The following is an 18,604-nucleotide window of genomic DNA, read 5'->3' on the forward strand; positions in this document are numbered from 1 at the left end:
CCCGAGCATCGGCCGCCGCTGAGCAGCGCTGCAGGTAAGGGTGCTGGGAGCCGGGGCGCTGTGAACCCCCGTGGGGAGGGGGCAGTGAGGAACCAGATGCATCTGGGGATGGAAGCGACCCGGGAGGGCGGCCTGGGTTTAAGACTGCGGGAATCGGGGTGGGAAAGGGACTGTGACCCCTTCCCGCAGCGCTGCTTCCAGCCGTGCTCCAGCAGCAGGCCCGTGCAATGAAAGCAGCGCCATCCCTCTCTGGTTTACACATCGTAGTCCTCAGGACTGTGGTTGAGGGTTGGAAAGGGGAAGCGAAATGGGAAATCCCCAATGCTACCCCTGTAACAGCCAGGGGATATTAAATGACAGTTTCCTCTGGCTGCAGTGCACATAGAGGATACATGATAGCTTTGCTTCCAGAACACCTAGATTTAGGATGCTGTTACAGTGGTGACTCCTGTTTCTTCCCTTCCTGGCCTGATCTGGCACTCTTTCACCCTGTATCATGTGAGGATATTTCACCTGCTTTGTACCTGGAGCTCTCCTAGGCTTAGTAAGGAGTTTGGCTGCATCTGTGGAGTTTGCTGCAGTGTGGGCAGCTTCCCAGCATCAGGGCTCAGCTGAGCTAAAAGCAGTGTCACAGGGCACTGAATGACACAGGCTCTCAATCTGCACACTCATCTGTCCTTCCTCCTGCAGCACCCAGCCCAGGAGCTCAGGGCAGCAGAGAGTGGCTGGGAGTCAGAGTGCAGAATCAGTGCGTCCAGCACACACTTGTGACTGAATTGCTCAAGGTTATAAGGCCATAGAAAAAATTACTATTAGAGAATATCAACTGAGTAATTTTCTGTTGTGCTCTGATTCATGCTTTATACAGGCTCATGATGGAGATTAAGTGCCAGCCCCTTGAGGGGGAAAAAAGCCTTTCAGATATAGAATGAACCATTGTAAATGGGGTTGGCAGGATGCTCACCGCTGATATTCAGGTGCTGCTCTGCAGTATTCATCATTAGTGATATTCTTAAAGGCAGAAAACCCACCCAGATGCATCCCTCTGCAGGGGAAGTCATTGCTAAAGATGGGTTTTGCAGCAGCAGAGACTTCTGGAAGGACAGATTTCAGTCTGGGAACCGTCCAAACTGCAGCTGTCAGCTACTTACATTTTGTGGATGGATTTAACCAATGGCTTTCACTTAAAACAAAAAATGTTAGTCTACTCATATGCTTCAGGGCATTAACTTAATAGGAGTTAGGAGGCTTTAAAGTTCGGAAGCAATCTATGACCCAAAATCATGCTTTCAGATAACATGCTGATTTTCCCTTTTTTTCCTACTGCATCAGCATTTGACATCACTGTGTGTGTGGGACCTCCTGTCTGAAGTCTGTGTCACTGCTCCTTTCCCCCTTCTTTCTCAGAAGGCTTCATCCAGCCTAGCCCAAGGATGGAGTCCCTCCCTGAAGCAGTCCTGATCAGGATCCTGGCTTCCATACCTGCAGTGGATTTGGTGCTGGCCTGCCGCCTGGTCTGCTGTCAGTGGAAGAACCTGGTTGATGGAGCTGCCCTTTGGATCCTGAAGTGTCAGCAGGAAGGCCTCACTGGAGCAGAGTCACAGGAGGATGCAGAGAACTGGCAGAACTTCTACTTCCTGAGTAAGAAAAGGAAGAATCTCATCAAGAACCCATGTGGTGAAGGTGAGATGGGCATACCAAACCCCAGGATTTCATAGAGGTGGCTGCTCACTGGAACTGCGCATCTCCAGTCTTTGGAAAAAAGACCTTAGTTGCTACCAGGTTGTAGCATTTTCTTCTTGCCCAAGAGTCAAATCACTTAATGCAGCCAAGTCATTTAATGGGCATGAAAACCCTTGATAATCAGCCTTTGCAAAGGGCTCTACTTGACATCAACTTTATAAAAGCCCCTGCAGGGATCCAAATCATACAGAAATGCCCTTTGCAGTCCCTGTCCAGTGCAGTAACAGAGGAGACAGAGCCCCTGTCCAGTGCAGTATCAAGAGGGACAGCTGCATTTCTAGATTGCTTCTTGCTAAACCAGGACAGAAAAGATGAAACCCTTCCCTGCTCAGGAGCTGGTCTACCCATAGCTCACCAGGCACTTCAGGCTTCCTTCCTGAAGCAGTTCAGGCAAACCTTGTCTGTATTCTCCTTCCTGCAGCCTGTCAGAGCTGTGCACACCCCCAGTTGCCATTAGGATGATAATCTATGAACTTTGCTTGCCAGATCTACATGATGCTCAGCAATAAGCAGCAGTAACCAGGCCTCAACAAAAGCAGCAATAAACACATTTCACACATCATGGACCAAAGCAATATCAACACAGCTGCTCCATTCTGTTTACAGATTAGCTTTCTGGAAGCTTTTCCAACACCCAGGTCCCCTCTGGCTGAGACCAGAGGAGTTCAGTGTTTAATACTGCTTCTAGAAATACCACTTAGCGATTTAGAAAGCATCCCTCCCCAGGTTGTGCTTGTGTTATAAAACTGGAAGTACTCCAACACAGTTCAGAGCACCTAAATAATCTCTCTGGAGCTGAAGTACTTAAATGTACCCACATAGCCATTACACATGGCCATTTTGGTGGGGAATGTTAAAGTCTGTTAATACTCAGTTCAGCCACATTAAAGGTATTTGCCTGACCCCTACTTAACAAACATCTCTTTAGTCTACATACAAACTCATACAATCATAGACTGCTTTGGGTTGGAAAGGACCTTAAAGCTCATCCTTCCACTAGAGCAGGTTGCTCCAAGCCCCATCCAAGCAGGGATGGGGCAGCCACAGCTTCTCTGGGCACCCTGTTCCACAGCATTCCTTTCACAAGCCAGAAAAAAGTCCCAGGAGAGGAGGTCAGGTTCCCCAGGCCCACAGAAACTAAGACTCATCCAAGTCTCTTTTCTGTCATCTGCAGAAGACTTGCAGCACTGGGGAGAGGTAGAGAATGGAGGTGATGGCTGGAAAATTGAAGAGCTTCCCGGAGACTTTGGAAAAGAATTCCCTAGTGAAGAAGTCCATAAGTACTTTGTTACATCTTATGAGTAAGGCTGCTTTCTTCTTTTATTCAAGGAAGGGGACATTTTTGGTTGCCCCAGTCCCAGGAGAGACTGTGATACCTATTAACATCTTGTGTTTCAGGTGGTGTCGAAAGGCTCAGGTCATTGATCTAAGGGCTGAGGGCTATTGGGAAGAGCTGATGGACACAACCCAGCCTAAAATTGTGGTAAGAGACTGGTAAGTAGCAAGGATGCCTCTGAAGTCAGACAGAGAGGCAAGAAAGAGAAGGAAGGGCATATACTTGCCCTGGACCTTAACACCTCAGCTCCCAGGATCCACTAGATGTGGGACAGGGCTGAGTCTTGGCTTACAGCACCACAAGCTTCAAATTGGTGTGTGTGGCCTCTGAAGACCAGGTTCTTGTTGTGAATGAGGGGAGGTGGTAGGTTGGGATAGGAACCATTGCAGAGTTCCACCTCAAACCATGGCTCCAGCACCTTGAGGAGATGGAACCCACATTCAGCAAGATGTGGTTGAGTGCTCTGGCCCTTTTGCAGTGCAGGTCTCCTTTACAGGTACGCAGGGCGCAGTGATGCCGGCTGCCTCTATGAGCTCTGTGTGAAGCTGCTGTCAGAGAACGAGGATGTTCTGGCCGAGTACAAAAGTGAGACCATTGCCATCCCACAGGACAATGATGCCAACTGGACTGAGGTGAGTTACATCCTGGGCTCAGCAGGTAACACCCAACCCGCAGGAACTGGGAATGTTTGCAAGCAGTGAGGAGCAGGAGAGTTCTAGAGGAAAGGGCATCTGTTGTGTTCTGTGGAGCCATGGCCCTATGTTTGAATACAGGGATTATACTGGGAAGCTACGTTACATAAAACCTGGGAGCTTGCTGAGCCACCACTGCAGGTGTGAGGTGAAGGAGATGCCTAAAACTGGGAGAGGTTCAATGGCCTCTGAAAACAATGGGATCAAAGTTCCTTCTAGTAACTCCCACTGTAAATGTCCTCACTGTTACCCAACCTGGTGGGTGTGACTCAGGCAGCTGGGGTGAAGGCTCTGTGCACTAAAGGGTAGGTTCATGGTGGTTTGACAATTACCAATAACCATTTTGTGTCTCCTCCCAAAGATCTCTCACACCTTTTCCAACTACGGGCCTGGGGTTCGCTTTGTCCGCTTTGAACACGGTGGCCAGGACACGCTGTTCTGGAAGGGATGGTACGGCGTACGTGTGACCAACAGCAGCGTGACAGTGGAGCCATAGCCATGCAGAAGTAGGGCCTGCATGCTGGAGCTGACTTCCCTCAGGGCATCCCATGGCCTCTGGATGGTTTCTGCATGGTGCTGCTTCCAGGCTGTAGAGCACACAGCCTTTCTGCGCATTAACATGCGTCTGAGATGCCAGGGGCCACCATCTGCCCTTCATCAGAGGGACTGTGCAAAGAATGTGAATGGGATTGTGAGCAGGAGAGACAGCCTCGCCGCTTGCACAGATGTTCTATCCACTATGAGATCCCCAAAGGTCCTGCAGATCTTGCTTTTGAGCCACTAGCGCCCTGCCTGCTTCCCAGATTTGGGCATCCCTTAACTTTAAGTGGCACTTTGGGTGTATTTGTTTGGAAGGTAGAGTAGAAAAAAGGGAAGAAAGAAAAGCATAGTCCTTGTGTCTGAGAACATGCCATAGCCTTGTCACCTCTGAAGCATTACCAACCGCTTCATGAAAACCTTAGCTTCTCCCATTTATAAACCATAGATGTCATTGCTGGCCACAGAGGAGCTCCAGCTTGGCTGCCAAGTACTGTTAGTTTAATTTTTAGTGAAAATGCAAAGCAATTGAGATTGGATCCTTTTCTACTGTTCCCAGCATCCATTTATCAAGTGTTGGGAACTGAAATCTCTCTGGTGTCCAACCCTGGTGCTTTGTTTAGCTCCCTCAGACAGAGCAAGCAACAGTAATTACGGGGGGAGAGATGCCAAGGCCTTAGGGAAATGGGTTAGAAGCAAACAGGGGAGGGGGTCTGGGGACAAACTCATCTACCCCTTCCTGGCCTCTGCACGCTTCATGCAACAGGCACCCTGGTCATCTCCTGGCAGGCAGGCGATCCTGTTCACACAGAGCTGTTGTTAGCCACACTTAATCTCTGTTCTTTCTGCCTACTAGCAGTGTCTGCAAAAAGTACATGTCTGCCTCCACTCCATATGCTCACTGACAAGACAGCACTTCATACATACTCCCACTAGTGCCTCTTGATATCACTGAAGGCTGTGAGCCTCCATCCTGAACAGACACCTAAAGCTTCCCTGAACCAAGCCTGTTCCTGCTGGTGAGTCCTCTCAGAAGAGCATCCCCTCAATAGAGCTGGTGTTGCCTAGAGAGAAAGGCACTTACATTTTTGCATTCATCCATCTGTCTTCCATTTCTGGGCTGCCAGCACATACATACTTGAATGCCACTTTGCATCAAAGTGCACCATTACAAGTGCAGTGTAACTATTATTAACTGTAGCCAAAGCAGAGAGCTTGCGAGCTGGTCATGCATGCTCTGCTTCCCCAGGCTTTCTGCACTGGGATGTTTCCAAACCACAGCCACACCAAGCCACAGGCCAGGGAAACGCAATAAAGTGACACAATTGTGTGTGGATCTTCCCTTGTGTGCTGTTTGTGTCCTGTGCTTCAGTACGTGTCTTCTGTTCATTGAGGTGGACTGATGTCAACAACCAGGAGTCATTGTATCTTGGATAATACCCTGAGTCTCTGTGAAAGAGGTACATGTTCTGCTCCCTGACCCAGCAGCCTGAACCTGTCAGAAGCACCTGATGGGCAGAGCAGCAGCAGGCAAAGGGACACTTCAAACACAGTGGGAATTCATGCAAGGCACAGAGGAGGTGCAGGAAGGCTCCTACACAGCCCAGCCCTGACAAATGGCCTCCAGGTCATCTCTAGCTGCAGCTCTGCTGTGAGCTCGATCTTGTTCTGACCCAGGAGGGTCCAGGACCAGTTCAGAATTTAAGCCTTTCCTCTCCATCACCCCTGCTCTTATGTACTCCGCACATCAAACCAAAGTGCCTCACAGCCACCTCTGCTTAGTAGTGAGCTACACCAAACACTAGAAATGTCCTCCAAACCAGCCCTCAAAACACCTGGATGATGAGAGCTAGAGGGAGAGTTTAAGGTGAGATCTCCTCTCTCCTGGCCAAGACACCAGCATGAACATACCCCTTACCCTGCCTGCTTTAATACTGAGTGCCACTAAGAGAAGCCCTCCACACAGCACTCCACACAGCTCCTTCTGCTCTTAGCAGCTGGCATCTCATGTCCTGGGTGCCAAGTACATCCTGGTGGCTGCAGATCCCATTGTGATTTTCTTTTCTACAAAGCACATCACAGCTAGCTCTGGCTATAAATGCCATTATACTTAAAAGGGGTGGTTGGGGTTTGTTTTCCATAGTAGCTTTTACAGGAAGTCTCTTGCAGAGGAATAGACCAGAGCAAGCTGGGGCCCTGGCAAGGATGCACTAGCATACATCTCTTGTCAAGTCTAATTGAATTTTTCTGTATGAAGCATCTATTCTTACCCATCTAGGGGGTTTGTGGACAGATGGAGAAATTTCCTCCTCCATCAGGCATTCAAGAGTGGGAATGGAAGGAATGGGGGAGAAAAGAGAGCAAAATCTATCTAACAATTCCCTGTTGCTTGCAGCACAGCTGTTCCAGGCAGTTATAAAAGAAAGGATAGTTTAGGAGACTGATTCCTCTAAACCAAACAGCTTGTAGGGGCTGGGAACACCACTTCCTGAAAGCCAGGACAGTGGGGCATTAGCCTAAAGCTACAGCTGAGATGAACATGGTCACAAATAGGTTGGAAAGCCAGTAAACTACCCTTGCATTTGGATCCACAGGCATGCCAGGGGTGCTAAACCTCCAAAGAAGTGGAAAACACTGGACTAGTGCAGAAACATCCCCTGGGCATACACCTCCCTTTGCAGTTCAGACACAGTCATTCCCACCCCCCACCTCCCCACCCCCCCCTTCAGTCCTGTCCCACACCATACAGGTATCAGGGGAAAATAAAGTCCATGGGTAAGCAGCACTGGCACTGAGCTAAGACAATTCCTGTGTCTCCTTCCATCCAGCTAGTTCCTCCTCACATCCTTGGGGCAATGACTACCCTGTCCTCAGTCTCCCTACATATTAGAGAGAAGAGGGCCTAAAGGTGCTTTCCTACTGGGGAGGCAATTTAGAGAACAGCTATAGTGAGCCCAACTGGAAAGTCTCGAGGAAGCTGGAAAGCTTTAGAAGAAGCATAACTACTGAGAGCATAACTAGAGCATAACTACCAAGACAGCTACACAAGAGAGCTGAGCTCCTTACACAGCCGCCTGTGTGTAAACCAGAGGTACCCAGAGAAACCAGCACCTGACAGACATGGTCACGACTGGTGTGTAAGGAAGAGGCACTGCAGGAACAGAACGGCCAGACACAGCCAAGCAAGCACACGAGCACACTTCTGGGCTCAGCATCAGCCTCCCTCGTGTACTGAGGAAGAGTTAGTCTCATGCCAAGACCCGCAGTGGAGGTTCCCAACCGCCTTCACCCTCCCAGCAGCTCCAGGCTCTGGTGTACAGGGCTCCAAAGGCTGCCCCTGGGGATGCCAAAACCTCCGGTTATCCCCAGCTCCGGTGCCTCCGGCCCGCGGCGCTCCCCGCAGCCGCTGCCGAGCGCTGGTGTCAGCAGAGGGCACTCGGGCTACAGGCACCGGGGCTGCCGCTCCGGCCGTGCCCAGGGACCCGCGGCGCAGCTGCCCTGTACTGCTGCGAGTGCTGCACTTGTGGGCCTGCTCCTCATTGCTGCACCTCGTTTCTTGTGGCTCCAGCTTAGGCTCAAGTTCATGTTTTCTCTTCTCTTTACATACCTGCTGCTATGGTCTGCAGAGCAGCTTTGCTAGGCAGACCCCAATGCTTACCCCACTTTTGCTATACAGACTCGAATGCTTTTCCCTGCCATCTGGGACAGCCTGTGTATTTCTGGAAGTACTTTGCCAACAGGCACTCACAGCTACTTGTCTTGGATGCAGGCAGTCTTTTAAACTGTCACTGCACAAATCAGAGCAGTGGAAGCTTTCTTGAACACAGATCAATGCCTGCCTTTCAAACTCAAATGAAAACAGCATGACTCACCCAAGGCTATCCTAGGGCATTAAGAGTATCATTCAAATCAGTAACATTCATTTCCTCGCAGTGTATCTTCTTACCTTAATCCAGCCCACAAGCACCAGAAGAATCACGATCAGATCAGCAGGGCTGTCTGCATCCCCATCTACACTGTGCCAGGCACTGACTGCCACTTCATCTACCTCCCTTTTGCATGCAAGCAGCCCTCCCCAGCAAGGCAGAGTCCAAGCTATATTACACATGCCCTTGGCTAACCTCCCTTGTAGGCACTTAGAGCAACTCATCTGGAGATGTTATCTGTGCAGACCCATTAAGCACATCACAATCAGCACACCCAGAAAGGCAGAGAGGCCACAATAAAGTCACAATGAAGTGCTGGCTTGGACTGATGGATGGTGGGGAAACACATGTGACTGAAGCAGGAACAGGAGCATGGGGCTAACCAGGGAGAGGAGCAAGCTTTGGCATCAAGATGCCTCCCACCGAGCATGGTGTCGATGGTCAGAAGAACCAGGACCATGCTGTGGAGTGTTCTGTGAGGCAGCTGCCTGGTGGGGACAGGGTAGAAGGAGAGCCTGGTTAGCGAGATGGGTTGTACAAGCACTCACAGGTAAGTGCATTGAAAAGCACAGGGGTAACAAACCCACAGACACGTGCATGTGCCCACAGCCACACAGAGCATTTCAGAAACCACCCCTTTGGCCTTCCTGCATTGCCAGGATGCCCTCAGACACTGAGGGAAGAGGCTAGTTTTCCTGAGCACAAAACTCCTCCGAGGAAGGCCTGGAGACAGGGGCAGAGGGAGGATGATATCAGAGCTCTGCTACCTGCAATCCTTCCAAAGGCTCCTGAAGTCAAGCAGTGCCATTTCCACCTCACCAGACACCACGCAGCTCCTCTTGTTAATATTGACATGTGAAGCATTGCAAAACAAAGCAGATAAAATCCCGATCCAGATGTGAGGGATGACTCTGCATTTGTAAATGAAACCTAATTTCATGTTGACTGTGCCATACAAGGAGAAATAATGAACTGGATTAAGATGAGATCTTGTTCACGCGTGCTGAACAAAAGGCAATTAATTGCCAGCAGGATTATTGTGAAGTCTTTCTTGCTGAAAGAACTGCTATCAGAGTCAAGGTGCTGGTGGAGGAGCACTGCTTATTGGAGCAATAACTCTGCCTGGACATACAAATACAGTGCAAAGACTCGGTTAGCCGCATGGAGACTCCTACCTTGCTTTTGCACCAGTCTCTCTTGCCAGTCTGCACACAGGAAAGAGATGCTTTAAAATCAAAACAGCCCCAGTCTTGTCTACTCCAAGTCTCCTTCTCCTGTCTCTGGCAGACCCCTTTCCATCTGTACATCACTCCTGACACAGATTCACCCAGCCTTTTTTCAAAGCTTTATGACTATGAAGGCTTTACCCCCTGCAAAACTTATCTTACAGTCCTTCCCCACACCAAGACACTTCCTCCCTCTTATCCAAGCTAAATCTCTGCTGTGGTCTCTGCTGCTTACCTGGTCCACAGCAGAGCCACCTTCTACCTGTCATGACAACAAGCAAGAACATTCCTGTCTTTTGTAGGAAAAGGATTCAATGCCATTGCTCTCACAGGAAAATGAGGGAAGGCTTGGCACAGAACTAATGATTTGATGAAAGAGTTCAGCACTGCAAGGCACATCACTTGGGGAGAAATTCATGCACTGCTGGGTACATTCACCACCATATGGGAGCCCTAAGCCACCACTAGCCTGTGGGACACAAGGAAAGATGCAACAGAACAGATGTTGTGGTGCTGATGGGTGGTGGTACATCACACAGACAGTTGGCATGGAGAAGCAAATCCTAGTTCTAGCTGGGAAGCTTCAGGGTAGGAACAGGAGCCAACACCAGCATGGCTGGAACAAGAGCAGCAGCTGTGTGGAACTCACTGACCTACTCCAACAGCAGAGGAAAGCTGAAAGGAATCCTTCTCTGCCAGCTTGTGACAGTCCCACCTTCCTGACAGTACCAGCTCCACACATCCCATCAGGGCAGGGATCTCTAACAGCTACAAATAAAAGGCACTGAGTGAATTTACAGACAATTTACTTGAAGAAAACACTTCTTTCTTTCATAGCAGGTTGAAAAAAAGTAAAATTAAAGCCTGTCAGAGCCTGCAGCACTGGCATTGACAGACAAAAATTACTTAACGGGAAAAAAATGGGCAGGGAAAGCGATTTTCTTTGCCTGCATTGGCAGGGGAATTAAATCTTGGGTATTTTTCCCCCGTCACCACCAAGTGGAATAATCCAATATATTAAAACTAATGTGCTTCTTGTATTTATTGCTGTGTATTTGACCTAACAGAATTTTATTCCTACATTCAAAATAAAAGCATTCCGGAAGGCAGGCTGCAAAGCTTTAGATCAATTACTACCCCCTCCAACAGCGGAAAACTGAGTTATTTCTTGTAAAAGAGGAAAAAAAACCCCAAACTAGAAAATAATAATAAAAATCCTCCTTTCCCCTTGTGCAATGAGTTCTGCACTGCAGAGCTGGTGGATTTCAGCAATATTGGGTTTGGTTTCTAAGCAACATTAGAGCAAAACAATCAGGCAGCAGCCTCAGTCACCCTTTTCAGATGCTCATGTCCCCATCCTGCACAGGAAAAACTCAGTCACCCAACATCACTGGTAACCAGGGCTTGGGAGAGCAGAGGCCACAGCTTCTGACTGTGCCCTTGGGGACTGTGTCAGGTTCAAGTGCTCCCAGCAGTGACAGAACCATAGATTCAGCTTGGTTGGAAAAGACCTTTAAGATCATTGAGTCATGCAGAACAATCTGAACAAGGCAGCTCTTGTTAGTAAGCAAAGCCAAGAAACACAGCATTGGATGTGAGAGGGGTAGACAGAAGTGCACAGAAGCACGGGGGTAACTCACACCAATCCCAAATCATGGAGACAGACATGAAAACACTCCATCAACTCAGGCTTGGGGCAAACCCTCAGTTATGGCAGGCACAGGATGCTGCTGTGCTGGGAGGGATCTGGACCATCACACAAGCTGATCTTCCTCTCCTGCTTGCAAAGCCCTGACACCTTGCTTTGGGTGACTAACTGGAATAATAACCTGGATCTGGGGATCCCCAGAGGCAACACCAGCTCCTAGTGACACCCCTGGGGGCTGTCTGCTGGAATATCCAAGCTGAGAGCCCTCAGATCAGTGAACAAGGAACACTGATACTTGCTGGTGCAACTATGCCACTGTTTCTCACGGCATGGGCAACCCTACCCGGGGCAGGGGCTGCTGAAAATGCATCATGGTACATCTGAGGAAGCAGAGGACTTCTGTCTTCCCTAGGAATTCTATTGTAGCAGTGGTTCTGAAGAAAAGCAGACAGGACAAAGGAAATTACACCGATTAGTTGCCATGGGTGTTTCAGCTGCTCTACTTATGGTTTGACACACTCCTCGCAGAGAAGGAGATGCTGCTCAAGATGGTTGTGAAGCTCAGTGCTCCTGTTCCTAGCAGAGAGTTTGGGATTCAGTATGGATGGAAAAGAGGTGGTGGGAAAGGGGCTTTGATACAGGCAGGCAAGCCTAAAAAGTAAGCTCATCCTTAAATAAGCATGGGATGCATTAATTTCTGATCTGTATTTAGACAGTGCTTGCTCCAGGAATGAGGGCCACAATATACTTCTGAACCATCAGCAGATTTTATTACCTTCAATGAGCCATTATCCCTATTTCAGCACAGGGATGGCAGGGACACCAGCTGCCTTGGCTAGGAATCACACAGGAAGCCTGCAAACAGAGCCAAGGGTTCCAAGTCTGCAGCTCTGTGTTCTGAACCACACTGCCTGCCCAGCCAAGCCTCACTACCTGCCTCACACAGCCCCCAGCACAGCACAGGGCCGTGTGGAACACAAGTTCCAAACCAATCAGCATACAACAAGAAAAAGCATCTCAATTGTTAAGGTTTCAATAAGACAAAGCCATTCCTCTCAAGGGACAGGGCTGGCTTAGGGTTTTATTCCCCTTTATGTAACCATGATGTGGACAAAGTTGAAGGCAATGTGAACAGAAGGAACTGTGAATTCCTGAACAGGCGTTTGTTCCAGCTACATTTAACTGCAACCTTCATCTCGAGTACAGACAGTAAATCTGAACAAACTGGGGTTTCTAATAGCTGCTTGGAAGGCTCAGTTTTTGCTTCTGCCTTTTTCCTTTCTTTAAGCCCTGAGTGACTGTTATGCATGTACAGCCCTAACTCGCAGTTGCCTGGGAAGTTTTCAATTATTGATCAGGACAAGAGCTTTCCCTTCACACATATTCCATCTAATCCTTTCATTTACTGTGCTTTTTGCCTGCATGCAAAATGAATGTCATTTCATCTCATTTCCAAGCCCCAGTGTCAAGGCCTGTCTTCTTCAGTAACACCACCCACTTGGTGTCAGATGGGGATGCACACAAGGTCTTCCTCCCTGAGCACATCAGTGCTGCTCACCTGTGTGGCAGGAAGGAGCTGAAAGAGGTGTTATGCTCAGCAGGGAGAAAAACAGCCAGAAAAGACACTTTCCAGACACCCAGTGGTGTATCTAGCACACGGCAAAACACGGGACCACACTGCCGTTTGTCAGCGTGTCAGTGCTGGATAGTGACATCTGTCCTGCAAGACCCTGGAGGCCTGTCCTGCCCCGGGATGTCAGTGCCAACTAGTGTTGTCAAGCTACAGCAACACACTGGGTATTCTCCCTTATGGGTTACACTCATCAGCAATGCCACAACCTTACCCTACACACATGAGGAGCAGCTGCCTGCAGAGGCCTTTGAACTGCCTGAATAATTGAGTCATGTCCAGTTCCCTATGTCCCCACACCACGGCCTGACCAGACAGCAACCTGTATCTCCAGAGAGCATTAGAGCTGAGAGGTGCTGCTGTTTTCCTAATGACTTGTGTACTGCGACCCAGAAACCCCAGCCAAGCTTTTCCAGGCTGCTTTCAAACTCTTCTGTCACATTGGCTCCTTCATAGGGCTAATCATCTTGGATAGAAGGAGAGGGGAATAGCCAAGCTGGGAGCAATTCCTGTCCAGATGAACCACTACCTTCCTTTGGACTGTGACCAGATTTCATGCCTCCTTTGTTCCTCTGGCCTTTTAAAAGTCTTTGGGAGGTTTTCCCTGGAACTGGAGTCCTGCTGAGCTATGCACCTTACAAAGAAGCAGGCAGAGCTTGCACAGCAAGCACAGACAAAAGCAGACAGAGCACACTGCAGGGCATGTAACACATAACAGTTTGAGCATGCCATAGAGACCCAGATGAAGAGCTACAGCATCTGCTCCCTGTCCATAGTGCCCCAGAGAGAGGGCTTTGCTCCAACCCACAGCCTTGCTTGCAACAGTGATGCTACAGGGTCTGTTTCACAGCCACACCAGCACTGATGCCTGTTGTGCAACTCTCACCCTCAGATCCATTCTTCCCCTGACACCAGCCATCACTTCCCACTTTTGCCTCTGCTCATCACCCCTCCTGGCCTGACAGGCTCCCACAAAGCTGGTCTCCATCAATATGCACAGCAGCAGTTCTCTGCCTCACCCACACAGGTCATCAGGAGCCTGAAGCTGGCCTCAGAGACCACAGAGTGCAGTCAACTACTTGACACTATCCCAGTCCCACCTGGAAATAGACCTGGAGAAATTACCCTGTGTGCACCTGCAAGTCACTAGATAAGGATGAACAACACCTTTAGAGAACAGCGAGTGACCCATAACTAAAAATAAACAGAGCTGTAACACCTGCGTTTGGGCAAAGCACTTGGGCTGGAGAAAGAAGAGTAAAGCTCCAGTGAGAAACAAATTCAGTGTGCTTGCTGCATGTGAATGCCATCATGTGCCAGACTGAAGGTAGGAGACATGTCACTGTCTCATTCATGCACCCAAACCCAGAACAGACAAACTTCATGATGCAGAAGCAGCAGGAACGTGACCCATTTTTTGGCTGATGAACAAGGAGGAACAGGGCCTGGGTCCCACCTACCACAGCCTTGACCAAAAAAAATCCAGGGTATTACCCCAGTGTCCTTGGTTCTTTGGGTATTGATCACCTCGAGAGAGACTTAGTCCCAGGCCAGGCTGCTGGTCACCAGGGCTGCTGTGTATCCCACTGCATCCCATGCTCACAGTCAGGGAAGAGACCTGGCGAGAGACATCAAGGACAGCTTCAATGTAAAAGCAGAAACCATCTATCACACCATGAGTCAATTGACATAGAGTCCACTGAGCATTCATTTTTCATCTGGAAATCTTTTAATCACAGCTCTGAAGACTGTTTAATAACAGGGATGTTTCTTTACACTGTCTTTCTTAGGAATTAATTTGAGCAGCTTCATTATAAGGAATAAATAACAAAAGGCACATGGCAAAGGACTCCTTGAAAGTCCAAAGGGACAAACTTCTGCTCCTAAAGAGATCCCAGGAAAAAAAAAAAAGAGGGGAAAAGGAGAGAGCATAATGCTTCTGAAGAGATCAGTAACTAATGAAGAGGAAAGCCTCTCCCCAGCACTGCCAGTGGAGTGCCATGAATAATTCACAGCTACTAAGGTGAAAAAATGAATAGAAATGCTCCTCTGCCTCCTGGGGCCCTCCCTCCAGGACTAACACAGCTGAGCATGGAGGCTGCTATCCAAGAAGTAAAATAAGGCTCCAGAGTATTCCTGAACAGAGCAACACCTCTATGCTGCTGGATTCAACATGTTGCTCTGCATGGGCTCCCTGCATGGCTCTTGAACAGGTCACCTCATTTTCAAGGTCTTGGATGTCCACTTACAGACCTTGAGACAACTCTACTGTCTGACCCTATGCTGGCCAAGCACTGGGGGAAATAACTCATCCAGAGGGACCAGTTATGGAGTAGAGAGCAGATGGTTGGCATCTGACATCTTTCTCCACTGTGTGCCAGGCATCTCCTCTCTCCAGCTCAGTGAGCCAGGTCTTTTCGGTGAGAGCTCCCACTCTGTCACATAGGTCTGAAAGCTCCATTTAGTTGAGCTGTATCGCTGCGGTTTGTTCTTAAATAACAACACATCATCCTCTTTAGCCCCTTCCATTCCCACACCTCGGAATGCTTTAACCTTCCTAACAGATATAACTCAGGTAATTAAAGGCCAATGATCCTTTGAGGTGAGAGTGTTAAGAGAGCCCAAAAGACACCACTGAAATTCATGCACCTCTAGATAGTACCAGGAGCTGGGAGGATAACACAAACCAGTTACACGGATACATTCTGCCCCCTCTAAGTTTTTGACCCAGTCAGGATGTTCTCAAACTATACTAGTTGATATTAAGTTTCAACCAGAAATACTATGAACAACTTTTGTACTGCAATTGCAGGAATCAAACCTCCTTGCTATTTCGTTGACAGGCAAGAAGAAACTTCCCAAAGCCTGGAGATTAGATGTGCCAAAGCCAATACATGTTAACTGACAACAGAGCTGGTATTCTCTCCTGGCAGCTCTTGGGACGGCATTGGTTTCATATTCTTCACTTGGTTGCATGTCTCTGAGGGTTAGTGCATTCTGCCCATCCCAGCTAAAAATCCAAGCAGGGTTCAGGGCATGAAAGAAAATACCACTATCACAGTTGTTCATATGCTTTTTCTACACCAAGTGAGTAGCACAGGAACATAACACACAGAAGCTAACTTCAGAATTCATTTCTGTCCCTCCTGGCACTCTGGTCCACGCTCAGTGCCTCTCAGCACACTTTGCACAGCCCAGCAGGCTGGGACTGACAGCTTCCCCTCCCCTTATCTCTGCTCTCCACTTTATCCAGCAACAACTGCAGGCAAATCCAGCTCACCCTTTGCCATATATCATAGCACTGAGAGCCAGGACAGGCAACAGGCAATGGGGATGTCCTGGAGCCCAGCTGCCAGGCTCAGCCCATCCCCTGTGCCAGGGAAAGCATCAGCCTTCCAACACATATGATTGCCTGTGCAAAGCAGCTTCCACAGGGAAGTGGGAAATGAATTCCTCCCTGATCCCCCTCTGAGCTCAGCTTATCCCTGAAGCATGAGATTCAATTACCCTTATCATTATTGTAGCTTGCTTCACTAGGAATGTTATTAGCGGTGATGAAATTATCCAGCCCTGGTTTACGCTGCAGAGAAATGCAGGAGGCTCCTCTGGCAGCTGGGAAGGAGAAGGGTTCATATCTCCAAGTGCCACAGCAGCCACCCCAAAGGCTGGCCCAGGACAGTGGCCTCAATTTAGGCCATGCACCTCTGTCACAGAAGTCACCACCTGAGGACCAGAAGCATGACACTCGTGTGAGCTGTGACTTCCAGGTCTCTGTAGCAACACAGTATGCAGACCTGGCTATAGACAGCATGATTCCCAATCCCATCCCTTATTTAAGCTCTGGTCCAAGCAGGGCTTTCCCAAGTTACACTGCTTGAAATGAAGAGTTTCATTCCTCAGCCTCACAACTGATCCTTGATCTGTAATTGTGCTGTTCACCGTGGCAGCCATACAGAGAGACAAGGAAACCAGGAGCTGAACATGCAGGGGCACAGGGACCTGGAGATTCTTACAGAGGGACACTGAGGGAGAACAGTCAGTGTTCCAGAGCCACTCACCAGGCATTATCTGTACTAAGAGAAGAGCAGCCATATCCACCCCACAGGCAAGGCAACAGACTGGCCTCAGGCACACAGCATTTAGGGTTGCCTCAGCTTCACCCCTGCTTCAGTTACAGAGCAAATTCCATCCGTGTTTCATTGTGCCTGCATGACACAGATGCAGAGTGTTTGCAACAGAGGCTTTGCAGAGCAGCACTTAACTCCCTGTAGGACATCATGAGCACACTGCTTCCCTGCCTCTGCTGCTCTCCTGGGGAGAGACCTGGAGCACTTCTCAGTACAGGCAGCCCCGAGCAACAGCAGCTCCCAGGACCCGTAAGGGCTTGCAAACCAAGCTCAGTGTATCAGCAACCAGCACAGCCAGTAAGAGATAAGAAAATCAAGGCAGAGCCATTCAGGAGACAGCAAGGTTTGAACCAAACCGGTAATTCCCACCATGCCCTTTAGGGTCCTCTTTTGCTAGGTTGAGGTTTAAGCTGAGTTGGAAACAGCCTCAGCCTTGCTTGGAAGAAGTAAGGGGGAACTCGTGTTCCAAGGGGATTTGGGATGCTTTTGCAAAATGGGAGCATACATCAGTAAAAGAAGGAGAGCTGTGGGCCTGCATGTGAATGCAGCAGTGTGTAAGTCCACAGACTGTTATACTACGGGAAAACACATCATACATGGTTTAGAAGCAGGACAGCAATGAAATTCAGGTGGAGTAACACTGCAGGAGTGCAGCACGGGTTCACACAGGGAGAACAGAGGCACAGTGCAGTCAGTGCACAGGCACAGCTAACCTCTCTGGAGCTGGAGTACAACCAGGCACATTTTGGCAACACCATGCTGCATACACCAAGATGTATGTGACCAATTATGTCAGCCAGGCCTGTTTTCTAGGCTTATGCATAAGGTTTTGCCATCACTCTGGTTGGTATGGAGCAGAGGAGTGAAAGCAGGAAGGCTTGTACGCAGACACCTGATCAACCATGGAACAGATGGGGTGCTCAAGCCCAGGTGTTGTTGCCTTTGGAAGCACAGTGTTGTGTCTGCGCATGCACATACGTAGGCACACAAAATGACACTGCAGAAGAGCAGCACGTTGGGCATCCTATGCATGAATCTGTGCTGGGGGAGTTCAGTGTCTCACATCCTCAGTCCTTGGCTTCCCTTTGCACACTCAGCATCCCCTGAAGGGGCTTCCCCTTCTTCTGGCAGCTCCAATCCCTCCTCAGCTCCTTCTCCCTTTGGAGCAAGTTTTGAATTCATCACTGTTTTGAAGAAAGCAGTTAAAGAACAAAGCAGAACTGATAGCTAAATTAAACCTGCTGAGAGCGCTTGTTTAATTGAAAATGCCATCTGTAATTTAAATGTCAGAGCTGGGATGGTTATTAAAATCCTCCTTGATTACTGTGCCTCATTTCACAGTTTCAAAACAGACAAGAAAAAGCTGCAAATGGGCCATGTAACAGCAGAACCAAGCAATTAATAACCCCCCAGCACCCACCAGCAGCGGCCAGGCCAGCTCAGTCCTGCCCCACAGCCATTGCTCCTTTTCTCCTTATCCCTACCAAGGCTGGCTCTTGTCTCTGCCCATTGCCAAACCTGCCTCCCCTCCACTGCAGAGGGCATCACAGAATCATAGAATGGTTTGGGTTGAAAAGGAGCTTTAGATCATCCAGTTCCAAATCCCCTGCCATGGGCAAGGACACCTCATACTAGACCAAGGCTCTACCCAGCCTGGCCTTGAACACTGCCAGCACTCAAGGATGGATGCATTCATCTCTTCAGGTCCAGAAGGCAGGAAGCCCTCTGATCACTGGGTA

The 18,604-nt window shown here is 49.1% G+C and overlaps 1 protein-coding gene across 1 annotated transcript; it reads left to right on the forward strand.

The window, feature by feature from the left end:
* Positions 1–6: 6 nt before the first annotated feature.
* FBXO2 (F-box protein 2) lies at positions 7–5,644 on the forward strand. Its single transcript, XM_005143669.3, has 6 exons — positions 7–34; positions 1,408–1,683; positions 2,918–3,044; positions 3,142–3,237; positions 3,576–3,711; positions 4,133–5,644. The coding sequence occupies exons 2-6, from the start codon at positions 1,434–1,436 to the stop codon at positions 4,265–4,267; spliced, it is 744 nt and encodes a 247-aa protein (XP_005143726.1). The 5' UTR covers positions 7–34; positions 1,408–1,433; the 3' UTR covers positions 4,268–5,644.
* Positions 5,645–18,604: the final 12,960 nt, after the last annotated feature.

Source organism: Melopsittacus undulatus, chromosome 12 (assembly GCF_012275295.1).
Source record: "Melopsittacus undulatus isolate bMelUnd1 chromosome 12, bMelUnd1.mat.Z, whole genome shotgun sequence".
NCBI classification, from domain to species: Eukaryota; Metazoa; Chordata; class Aves; order Psittaciformes; family Psittaculidae; genus Melopsittacus; species Melopsittacus undulatus.